The following is a 12518-nucleotide window of genomic DNA, read 5'->3' on the forward strand; positions in this document are numbered from 1 at the left end:
GTGTGTGCTCTGTGAAGGCCCCACAAACACCAGTAGACCTCCACAGAGGGTACCTCTCTGTAAGCAGAACCTGCTCGTGGCCCCCACTCCCAGGCCCTGTCCTCTCACCTGGCCATGTTTGGATCTGTGAATCCCATTTCCTCTGCACCCGGGATCCCCCTTTTGATGACACTTTCTTTCTCTAGATGTGTGAGTGTCACTGACTAAGCCAGAGTCAGGCCTCTGTTCCCTGGGCCTCGAAGAAGGCGTTTCTCTTCCCATTATGAGTTGACTTCTCAAAACCAGCCCTCACTGCTCAGAAGCTTCCCAATTTGCAGCCCACAGCCTGGCTGTTGGTGTGCAAGTTACAGTGCCACTCACCATGCACAGGTGTGACAGTTACAAAGGACTTCCACCCCACGCACTGCCTCGGTCCAGGTTTGTTACAACTCAGTCTCCCCCTCTGAATAGGAAGTCGAATTGACCGCCCACCACACAGGTTTCCAATTCTGTTCCATCACAAAGAAAAGCAGCTCAAGAGAAGCACTCAGAACTACTACAAGGTCAGGCTCCCCTTCAGTTCACAGGCGCCAGGACCACAGGTCAGCCCGGCTCCTCTCCAGACCCTGCTGGAGGGCCCCTGCCTGGCAGAAGCCAAGGGGACAGCTGCATTTGACCTCTTCCCACAGCCCAGCTGGTTGTGAGGAGTGGAGACAGGCAGCTCACTGGGGCTCTGGCTCCTTGGATTTTGTGATTGGGAACCAGGCAGATGGGTGGGGATGGAAGGAAGATGGAGGGCAAGGGTTTCACCCAAGCAACCTCTCTCCATCCCTCCCTCCACATGCCTGACCCCCTTGCCCTCTCTCTCTTCCATGTCTCTGAGTTTCTGCCTCTTCATCGATCTCCATCTGTTTTTGTCTGTGTCCCTCTTTCTGCCTCTCTCTGTCTTACTTCCACTCTTTCTGTTTCCTTCAGTGGGTAATTTTCTATGGACTTTTCTGTTCTCCTCCCTGTTTTCTGTCTTTCTTTCTCTGTCTCTTTCTCATCTCCATTTTTCTGTCTTTATTTCTAAATCTACTTTACTCTCTTAATTACTCAATTTTTTTTTTTGCCTATATATAGCTTTCTTCTTTTCCCTTCAAAAGAAAAATACTAAAATGGGAGATAAGATCACCACCAACCTTCTATCTATTTCACACACCCTACCCTGCACCCATACACACAGACCCCAAGATCCTGCCAAGGTTCAGGTTGGTGGTTCCAGGTGCCATCCTCGGAGTCATCACTGATAAAACAGCTAGCCTTCTCCACGTCAAACCCCAGGTGGCCTCTCAGTCAAGCACACCCTGAACTGGGGCAGCCCAGATAGCCCAACTCAGAAATGACCAGATCAGGACAGTCTGAAATATTTCTGCTCTGAAGCATAGCCCCCAGTGGAGCCCTTTTCAGGGGTTCAACACTTGTCCCTGCCTTGATGACTATGCAGAACCCATACCCTGTCTTGCCCCATTCAGCTTCTTCCCTGCCCTTCACTTTGCTTATCTTATCACCAGAAGATGACAGCAAGGACGCACCCAGCCTAATCCAGCTTTCCCAATAACTTTGGCCTGAAGTACCATGGGTAAGTAGCCTAGTCACATCCAAGATGGCTCAGAAGAGGAAGAAGATGAGAAATACCTATACTTTGGGTGGTTCCCAGAAATAAAATATGAGGAGTGGTCTAGGTTTGATCTCTTGGACTTGGTGCCCAGTGGCCCGGCTAGAATCGAGAAGACTGGACAGAAGACACAATTACTGCCCAACTGACTCATTTCATTTCCTTCAAGCACTACCGTCACCATCACTCACCCGGGCCCTGCCTGGGGAAGGGTGCCTGTAGCCCCAAGACCTCCAGAAGCCTGACCAAGAAGGACAGCTCCACCCAGGGTTCTCACTGGCATCTCTGACTCAACCTGATCGGATTCAGACTCTTCATCTTCCTCCCCAAACCCACCCCTCATCTCTTGCCACCTTGGTAAATGGTACCACTATTCGCCCAGTTGCTCAGAGAACCAGGACTCAACCTAGATCCTCCCCTCGCCTTGTTTTCCAAATCTAATTAGTCACCAAGTCCAATCCATGTGTAAAATTTCTCTCTGCTCTCCTGGTTCCTCTAACCTGGTTCAGGACCCCATCTTGCCTCCCCTGGACTTCTGCAATAGTCCCCTGCTATTCTGTCTATCCTAGTGTCTCACCCCACCTTGCTTCCAGCAGGCGGAGTGGGTGTTTTCCAAAATTGACAAAACAAAAAAACAAACAGGTCATCCTCCCGCTTAAACAACTTCTCCTGGCCCCTTATTGCCTGGAGCTGTGGTCCTCAAACTTCTTTGATCCCTGTGATAACAAAAAAAATTTGGCACCCATCCCTCGCATATGTATATTTATTTGCATGTAAATTATGTTTAAAGGTACTACCATCATTAGCCAATATCTGAAAGACAATAAACCTTTAGAGAAAGAGTATTGCTCACATCAGGAGATCTGAATCTATATTTCAAAATATTTTGAACATTTCTGGTGAGCTTCCATCAATTACGATTAGCTTGTTATAGTTTTTAACTCAACATGGAAAGATAATGAGAAGCCCATTCTAAGAGAGGGGGAGCAACAGCCTTGCCATTTCCTTGCTTTCTGCTTGTGCTTGCGTTTCCGGCCCCTCTCCAACCCCCAATGTCTTTTCAGGCTAAGCACCTTGTTCATTGCATGAGGGTCAGTTTAGTTAAAATTAGAGAAGATCACCCAAAAATCCTCTTCATGAGCACGTGTAAATATGTTACAACATGCTAAAAGTAAGTAGAGATGCGAGGACCCTCTGCCAGATGCCATGGAACTCCCCATGCCCCGCTTCCCTCGGACCCCCTCAGTCACATGCAACATGCATGACACGGGGGCTCAGTGCAGGCACCAGGGTCAACCTATATCGCAAATATTAGAAAAGCTCAAATTCTTTCTTTAGTTTTAATTTTAAAATACACAAAAATAGAAGTTTTTTTCTCCTATCCCAGTGGATCATCTTGCATAATCCCTGAGTTCAAGAACCCCAGTTTGGGAACTTCTAGTCTACATAAGGTCTGTGTCCAAATTCCCTATTTTATGTACAGTTCTTGCAAAGGAAGATGTCTTGTGAGTTTCTCATAATCGAAGCTTTGTATTATTTGTCTTCCAGCCCCAGCACAAGGCTGGCATAGAGAAGATGCTCAGTAAATATTTGTGGAATTAATAGCTGGTTCTCCAATCACACACAGCCTCCTCTCCGCACTGCGAATGCTCTTCTCCCCTTTGGCCCCCACTTTTCCACCTGACCAAGTCCTGTTCATGCTCATAAGCTCAGTTCAAATGTCACCTCCTCAGGAGGCTGCCGTGACTCCGGCTCTGTTTACTGTTCCACCGCAGCACTCACCAGCATATCACAGCGCCATGTCTGGGCCGGGTCACCCTCCGCATCTTGTTAGAGAGCTATGGGAGCAGGGAAGGCGCCTCATTCCTCCGTGTCCCCAGTGCCCAGCACGCTGTAGTCCTCAGTAACTGTCTGATGAATGAGAGAGGATCCCAGAGCCCAGGATGAGGTCAAGGGATGGTCTTGGCTGGAGACTTTCAAGTTCAAGAACTTTGGTTCTGGGTAATGGGCAGGGAGAGGAGGTGAGCCAAGGGAGATTGCGTGAGGGGCAGCCAGGACCGTGTCTGCACATTGAACCTCATGAAGCACTGCTCACTGAAGAAAATATTTTGTTTGATTGATTAAAAAAGACAAATTTGTCCTCAAGTACTAGGAGGGAAAAGAAAGACATGGGACAAATTCTGAAAGTAAAAAGAAAGTTATAGAAGGTTTGTGGAAGAGGAATTCTGGAAAAGGAGTTTTTGCATGGTCAAGTTGGCTAAGATTAAAATGAATTTAATTAAGTAAATGAGTTTTAATATCAGAAGTAAGCTGGTACAAAATTATAATTTGGTCTTATTTCTCTTAAAAGGATGATTTTCTTGAACTTGATAAAGAGGTTATAAAAGATTTTTCTTTACCTTTGAGTAAGTCTACCTAAAAAAAAAAAACCTATTACAATAATTTCCTGTGTTCAAAAGACTGAGGTCTCTCTATTAAGGCTTTTTGGACTGTTAATGCTCTGTTTGCTTTGACTTTTTATATTTTTGACAAGCTCCCCAAAATTCATATCTTAAATAAAGTCTTTTTTTTTCCTTTAAAAATTTTCAAAGGGCCCTGGAACTTCTCAAAAAAATTTGCTCTCTTCCTATAAGGAAAAAGATACTTAACTTATTAGGCTTATCCAGTATGTTAAATTACATGAAAAGCATTGTCAGACAAGTGATGATAAATCTGCTTAGGTGCTATTATGTGGGCGAATGTTATTGACATAGGTGTTTTAAAATTGCATAATATTACTAAAATTCTGATCTGTTCTGGTTATCAGTCATAATTCTAGTTATTATTATTTTAAAGTGTGTATGTCACAAAATTAACCAAATTTCTCTGTCAATTGCCATTTTGAGGACTTGTTGTTTACAGAATTATTTCTTTGCTCTAATGCTTTTGCAAAACGTTTCAACTTAAAAAATCATAAAAAGGACTCTGACATTTACACTGGAGTACAGGCTTCTGATAAACTTTCTGATCATAAAACTGAACTTGGTAAAAATACAGAAATCTGATGGAGAAACTGATGACTTCATAAAGCTGCTAACAAAAAGAGTGGGATCAAGAGTAGATTACACAGGACTGAATGAACTGATAAGGATGATTATAATTTTTATGATTTTTCATTTGAAGTATTGCTGAGTTTTTAATGTTTCGTTTTTTTCAGATTTAAGGAAAACTTTTTCTCTTTTCTCCTGAGCTAGCTATGACGTATAGCAATTTAGTAAATGATACTTTTATAAGCAAAATTGAAATATTTCTCTTTTTCTCTCTACCTGACCCTCCAGAATTTAAAAACTCTTAGTGAGTGAGTATTGTTGTTTTCATGGCAATATAGTTATTTGCATAAGTTCAATAAGAATCTGTTCTCCTTATAACAGGACACAATTGGAAACACTGGTTATATTACCAAGGCTGTGACTGGAACATCATATTTGCGATATAACCATACAGCTTTTGAGGAATGAAGATTGGACTTTACAGAATAAAGCCACGTGGAAATATTGGCCTGGTACCTTATGTTCCAAGCAGTACCTACCAGGATAAGTAAAGAATGTCACTTATCTGGCAGGCACAAGGAACCTCGAAATATTGTGGGGGAACCTCAAAAGAGAAGAATTCACCCAAATCTGTAGATATTACAGGCAAATTCTGATGACAAAATCCTTGGCTTGGCTTTCCTGGCCTCGAGAGGTCTTTAAAGTTCAATCTGAGATTCCTTATAAAAAGTTCCAGCAAAGCAGATTTAAAAGAGCCTATGTGATAAATTGCTATTCTTGCTGTACTTATGTAAATAATTGGGCCAACTTTATTAGAACTAGACTTATTTTGCAAACTAGTTAGTTTTAATTTGGCTATCTTTGATAAAAATGAGGGTGATTTTAGAGAAAAAAATTATATTTCAGTAAAAACTATAGTATACATTTGCAGATATTAGATCCTAGTTTTGTTAATTGTCTTTTGAGGTTTTTGTTTTATATCTGTTGACTAGACTGGATCCTGTTTTCTTCTAGTCTCCTGAAATATCTGGCTACAGATATCCAAACTAATGTTTTTGATTTTTTCCATCATTTTTATTTGAAATCACTGAAAACTGAAGCTGCCCTTTTTCCTAAAGCCTTACAAACTGAAGCTGATGGACTTGATATAAACTTAAGAGATGACCTGACGACACCATCAGAGACATTTTAAACTGCAAAAGATGCTTTGACGCTGACATCTAAAACCTTAACTGGCTGTCCTCTAAACTCAGAAACTGCTTTACAACTTGCTCCAACCATTAACTGTGTTTTTCTTTCGTTTACACAGAAATGCTTCTATTAAATACTTGATTGCTTGCTTCCATAATATAGGCGTAACCTTGAGAGCCCACCTGCATCACCACCTTCCAAAAGGAACTTAATTGAACTGATCTATTATCAGGACTAAGAAATGTGTTCAGTGAGATAAAACAATCTACCAACTCAGCTTCTGGACTATGAAACTTCTTTAAGTTTCAAAAGGACTGCGAAACTTTTAGTTTCAAAGGCGGGACTGTGGGAGATCAAGATTTGGCCACCCTGAAATAATTTCTTTACCTTGATTGTTTTCTCTGAGGGACATTTGACCTCCCCCACTAACTGCCTAAAGAATTTGACATGGTGGCTCCTTCCTGGAACAGATCTTTTATCATGATGGCTGTAAAGATAATGTAGGATAGAGGTTACAATAAGAAAGGCACCAAGCCCCTTTTATCAAAAACTCTGTCTCTCCCTGACCACATTATCTATAGATAACCCTGAAAAAAATTGTCTTCCTGCCCTCTGAAGTCCCAGACCACTACCCACCCCCAACATGTTCCTTGCCTTTAGCTACAATACTTAAGCAAACAGCTTAGACAGAGAGAAGAGTTGCTCATTTCTGAGTTTCTCCCATGTATACATGTTATTAAACTTAATATTATTTTCTCCTGCTAACCTGTCTTGTTAATTATTTGGCCAGCCATAAGAACCTTAAAAAAAAGGGCAGAGAGAGATTCTCCCTCTTCCCCCGACAGTTTCATCTATACTACTTAATTTCTAGCTAGATTCTTTTTAAAAAAATCATCTAGGTTCTGTATGTTCATGGTCTCAAATCTATAGCATAGTCAGGATGAAGAGCAATGTCTCCCAGCCCCGCTGTCCTCCCTACTTCTTTAACCATTGGGCTGCTCCAGGGTGAAGTTCAAAGTATCCTCCAGAGACAGATGAAGAAAAAGAGGCTGGACTCAGAAATAATCTGAAATTCATTCCTGGCCTAATTGGAGGGGAGAGAGCTGAATGACAAGGATTTCTCCAAGACTGATTTCAAATGACACAGGCAAAGGGGAAACTGCCCCCCAGGACCCAGGCAGGCCCACACAGAACTCTGGTGCCATGGGGCTCTGCATGGCTTTTCGAGGTCCCTGGAGGACCGCAGAGGCCACTGCAGACCCTCTCCCTGAGTCGTGCAGGGCCTACCCACGCATGATGCAGTGGAAAAGACCTGGGCGTCCTAGGTTACACAGACTGGTCCCAACCCTCTCTGAGCCTCAGTTTCCTTCTTTGTGAAGTGAAGGTAATGGCTGCACCCACATCCTAGGGTGGCCGTGAAGACTAAATGAGATAACGCAATTTCTCTGCGCAGGCGTAAAAGCCTGGCACACAGGAGCGCATACTATGTTATGTTACGTTATGTTAGCTATTTTTTACTTTGGTGTCTTATTGAAGCAAAGGTGTCCTGGCATTCTCAGACACACCTGTCTCCCCCAACCCCCACCCCCAGCCTTAGTTCTACCTGTGGAAGTTCCTCCTGGCAAAGGCCACAGAGGAAGGTCACTCCCACCCAGTAGAGATCAGCCAGGGTTGGGGGTCCTCGATTTCCCCAGTTCTTCTTAGTTGCAGATATTACAGGCTCAATTCTACAGCCTGGGGGCCTAAACCATGTCTTTCTTTTTTTTTTTTTTTTTTTAGTGAGGAAGATCAACCCTGAGCTAACATCCACGCCAATCCTCCTCTTTTTGCTGAGGAAGAGTGGCCCTGGGCTAACATCTGTGCCGGTCTTCCTCCACTTTATATGGGAGGCTGCCACAGCATGGCCTGACAAGCAGTGCATCGGTGCGCGCCCAGGATCCAAACCCGGGCCGCCAACAGCGGAGAGTGCGCACTTAACCGCTACGCCACGGAGCCGGCCCCCATAAACCATGTCTTTGAAGAAGGGTTGCTACTAGTGCAAATCCCCTCCAGACGGTTAGAGAATCAACAGACAGCCACACTCGCACCCCTCACAGTGAGCCAAGGTGCCCCTTGCTGTAGGACAGGCACTGCATTCCCTACACACTGCACTGCAGAGCCACTTGGGGGTGATAGGGGCTGCTGCCAGCACATGCTCACAGGCTGCACCCTTCTCTGCTTAATTTCCTGGGAGAGACTTGAACAAAAGGGTCTGTCGCCTAAACTGATCTCAAACTACTTGGGGTCAGAGGAAAGAACCATAGACTCTGCTGGCTGGAAGGAACGCCAAGGGTTGATCTAAGTGATGCTCCAGTCTCTGAATTCAGCTCACTCCAGAAATAACAGCCTCAACCCACTCGTGAGCATGAGAAGAGATCTAGAAGAGCATTTCTCACACTTTAAGGTACATACGAATCACCCAGATTCTGATTCAGTAGGTCTGGGGTGGGGGGAGTGGAACGAGGAGGGTGCTGAGTCTGCATTTCTAAGAAGCTCCCAGGTGATGCCCCTGCTGCTGGTTCCGCAGACACGCCCTGAGCAGGAAGGATCTAGAGGGTGTGCTGCCCTCAGAAGCTCCTGCTTTAACAGGGGAAGTGCACTACATGGGCGGACTGAGCTCTCCAAGGCAAGAATTTTTTTTTTCTCCAACCGCAGTGTCTAACCACAGTGCCTGATAGCATCGTAGAACATCTTTATTGGATGGATGGACGGATGGAAGGACGGATGGATGGGCGGACAGATGGATGGGCACATGTGGATGGAAGGGTGGATGGCTGCTGATATTAAGATCAAATGTACAATCAGAAACAACTGGCAATTGATACACAGTCCTTTAAATTACATATCAAGGTAAAAATGTCCTAGGGGGCAAATGAAGGAAGGGGGAAGGAAAAAAGGAAAGAAGGAAGGGGAAGAGAGGGCAGTGAAAGACGAAAAAGGAAAAAGGATCCCTGAACCCCCCGAAAGTTTTCTTTTTACCCCTACTAGGACATCTTTGTAACTTAGCGTGATCTATGGATGTGTCATATCCCCTCCAGCAGACTGAGAGGTGAGCGTGTGCAGGGCTGTGTCTTTATCTCCTAATCCCCAGTGCCCAGCACAAGAGCCGGCTCTAGCAGGGGCTCCGTAACACACAATTCGTGAAATGAATACGGAGAACAGCTCCAGTCACGAAGTCTCTTTTAGGTGCCAGACGTAGATAATCTCATTTAATCCTCATAACAATGATATGAGGTCAGTACTATTATTATCCCCACTTTACAGACGAGGAATGTGAAGCCCAGAGTCACACAAACAATCGGTAGTTGGAATTAGGATGCAACTACCAGAACCCACGTTCTTGACCAAGGGAGAGCCAGGCTTCATGAGGTCTGAAGCTTATATATTCCAAGCGTCCCTATATAAGACAAAGTATACCAAAAAATCCTGCTGCAGAATTTACAAAAACAGATGACCACGAGAACATACGGCCAGGCCCCTTCCTGGCCTTGGAGGCGCTGTGCAAGGGATGGGCTCTGCAGCCGAGGCTTAACTAGCTTCATGGCAAAAGTGCCTCTGGTCTTGACCCAGGCACTGGAAACACGAGGGAAAGGAAGAAGGAAGAGGAGAAATGATCGGAGAAAGAGAGGACAAGATCAAAGGAGCGCAAGAGGAAAGAGGAAGGAGGAAAGAAAACAGGAGGAGAATTGCGAGATGGGTGGAGAAGAGACAGAGCAGTCAGAAGCAGAAGGGAAGAGGCTGATGGGGGAGCGGAGGCTGCCTCTGGATGAACAGGGGTCCAGCCAGCTGTTCCCCCTGGCACCTGGGAGGAGCGAGCCCTCTGCTCCCTCCAGGCCTCTGTGCCTCCACCTGTAGACCTTGCAGCCTCCTCCCCTGGCCATCAGAGTGGCCCTGCCCATGTCCTGTGCACAGGCCTCCCTCCCAGGCCTCTCCTCAGCCTCCCAGACCCACCTGGGAGCAGGGCCCAGAGCTGCAGCCGGCAGGGCTGAGTAATCATTCCTCCAGCAAGCCGCGCCCAGCAGTGTTCTTGCCCAGGCAGCTACCTCCTTCCTGGGTCATCACCTGAGTGCCCAGCGAGGAGATGCAAACCTCAGGCCAGATATTTAGCCTGGTGCATAGAGGAACCAAGGCTACAGAAAGCTTGGTCCAGGGTGGGCCATTGGCCTCTCACTGCCCGACTGCTGGAGTCCTCCTTAAAAGAGAGGTGCTTGCCTGGGTCTTTGCAGCCTGTCCCCTGAAGTCACCTGTTCTGAGCTCAAAGGCCATAGACTCTGCCCAAAACTTCCAATTCTAAAGGCTAACGCCCTTGAGTGGGGAAGGGCTGGGGCCATGTTGGCTCAAGAGACCCTCCAGACCAGCCTCAGATCTCTGCTGCTCAGAGGCAAGTCCAAAGCCACACGCATTGAGCAGCTGAGATCTGACCACAATCAGTAGAATCTGCCCCACACTCCTCCTGCTCAGACGTCACTGCGGTCTTCCATGGGCCACATCTCCCCAGACCATGCACCAGGCTTTCAGACACTTGGGTTACATTCAGCCTGCTCATGTGTCTGGTGGTGGTGTGGGAACCAGAGTCAAGTCCCAACTCGGCCAAAAACTTGGTGCGATTTGGGGGCCAGTCACTTATCTCCACAAACTACCATGTCCTCGACTGTCAAACGGGTACAAAGTATTCCTCAGGGGTTGTTGTGAGAATTGAAGAGATGGCACGTAGAAGCACGTTATCAACGGAAGGGCCCTTACACGTGTCTAACCTGAGCTGCTCTCTGGGAAGGGTCAAGGCTGAGAAAGGGAAGAAGACCTGGATTTGTTCAGAATCTGACAGCAATTTACTGTGTGATCTTGGGTACTCGGCTTTGCCTCTCTAGAATTTAGTTTCCTCACTCACGAAAGGAATGGGAGAAGACAGTTGCCCACGTCCCTTCCAGCTCCATGATTCTGTGGTTCCAAGGTCACGCCTTCCACACACCCTGGCCACGGGTAGCTCAGGCCTCAGGATGGGCCGGATGTGAATCAGAAGTGACCCTGTGAGGAAGGGAGACTGGGGTCTGAGCCATAGGGCCAAGGACGATATTCAAAATATTTGATAACTGGTGAGCAGGGGCAAGAAGCACTCAGAAGGGATGCTGGCTGGCATGCTGCGTATCAGCCCTGCACGGGACAGTGCTGTTCCTGACGTCCAGGGAAGGGGTACATCTCATCTTCTTCAGGGAAGAATCCTCTCCTTCCCCATGGATGTCCCAATTCTCTTGCTCCACACATGGCAACGATCCAGGACCAGTGAGCAGTAAATTCTGTCATCCCACCCCCCAAACTCCTCCACCTTCCCTCAACCCCAAACAAAAGCACCCACACAGTGAGAAGTCACACAACTAAACAGAGAGAGAGAGAGAGCCCTCTGACATCAGCGTCAGCCAACACCCGGTTGGGTGGAAGTCATTCAGGCGGGAAGTCTTTTGCGACATCTGGGTGTGTCACCTGTTCTGAGGCGAAGGTGTGTGAATGACTCCAGGTGTTGTTCCAGCCCCTAAGACAGGTGTCAGGTTACAAGACACATAATCATTCCAGTTTGGCAACTTTACCTGTAGGGTTGTTTTAATCAAACTGCCCCACAGTCCCCAAATCACTCCTGGAATACAGCAGTGGGAGGCAGCAAAGGGGAGAAGGATGCCGGACGTGAGGGACCAAGGCCTGCCCTGCACTTAGGCCTCCTCCAGCCAATGCTGCCCGGGGGTCTCTGACCTGCTGGCCAGCCAGGGCCTGTTCTGGGGAGGCCCTCCTCCTGACTTGGGTTGCCGACATCAGCTCTAGGCTGTAGAGAAATCAGGAAGATCACAGAACCAGCATGGTGAGTGTGGGGACTCTCTGCTCCAAAGACTGGGGGAGGACTGGTCTCCCCATAAAGGGCCCTTCAGGCAGTCTGAGAGGTTACCTGTTGAGAATTTTGTAACATCTTCTAGGTTAAAAAAGAGGTCACACTTGGGGCCGGCCCAGTGGTGGAGTGGTTAAATTCACGCGCTGCACTTTGGGGACCCAGGGTTCGCAGGTTCGGATCCTGGGTGCAGACCTACACACCGCTTATCAAGCCATGCTGTGGCAGGCGTCCCACATATAAAATAGAGAAAGATGGGCACAGATATTAGCTCAGGACCGATCTTCCTCAGCAAAAAAAGAGGAGGATTGGCAACGGATATTAGCTCAGGGCTAATCGTCCCCACCGAAAAAAAAAAAAAAAGAGGTCACACTCAAATCGCCCCCACACTCCAGCCCCTTACATGTCTCAGGATCCACCTGCCCTCCTCTCTCCCTCCTTGCCAACAGCCCTTACACCAGCACCAAGGAGGCTGAGACAGAGGCCAGGGCTATCCTTTCTGACTATCCCCTCCTAAATCCTGCCTGCTGTCTTGCCCAGTGTCTCCTGGTCCTTTGGCTGGAGGTTGGCACTTTTCCAAGGGCGAGGAGCTGTATGGATGCCACAGTGGCCCTCTGCCACCTCCCTGGGGAAACTGCCTCCTTTTCTCCTTAAAGAAAACAGTAGCGAGCTGCCTCAAAACAGTGTCTTGGAGGTCTACTTGGTCTCTTTTGCGGCCCTGCCCTCTCTCCTCCTCCTCTGAACACCTCGA

The 12518-nt window shown here is 46.9% G+C and overlaps 1 protein-coding gene across 5 annotated transcripts in view; it reads left to right on the forward strand.

The window, feature by feature from the left end:
- Window positions 1-11489: 11489 nt before the first annotated feature.
- The window catches only part of TMPRSS4 (transmembrane serine protease 4), a 35572-nt gene continuing 34543 nt past the window's right edge, over window positions 11490-12518 (forward strand). For 3 of the 5 annotated variants that reach the window (XM_087433760.1, XM_087433763.1, XM_014785117.2), the window contains exon 1: window positions 11491-11743. In XM_087433760.1, the coding sequence (XP_087289886.1) occupies window positions 11741-11743 (3 nt within the window). In that variant the 5' untranslated portion in view covers window positions 11491-11740. Of the gene's footprint in view, window positions 11744-12518 lie in introns of all 5 variants that reach the window. The other 2 variants (XM_087433762.1, XM_087433761.1) reach the window with 1 other exon arrangement.

Source organism: Ceratotherium simum, chromosome 7, assembly GCF_057802395.1.
Source record: "Ceratotherium simum simum isolate JZ-2026a chromosome 7, ASM5780239v1, whole genome shotgun sequence".
In the NCBI taxonomy this organism is placed as follows: domain Eukaryota; kingdom Metazoa; phylum Chordata; class Mammalia; order Perissodactyla; family Rhinocerotidae; genus Ceratotherium; species Ceratotherium simum.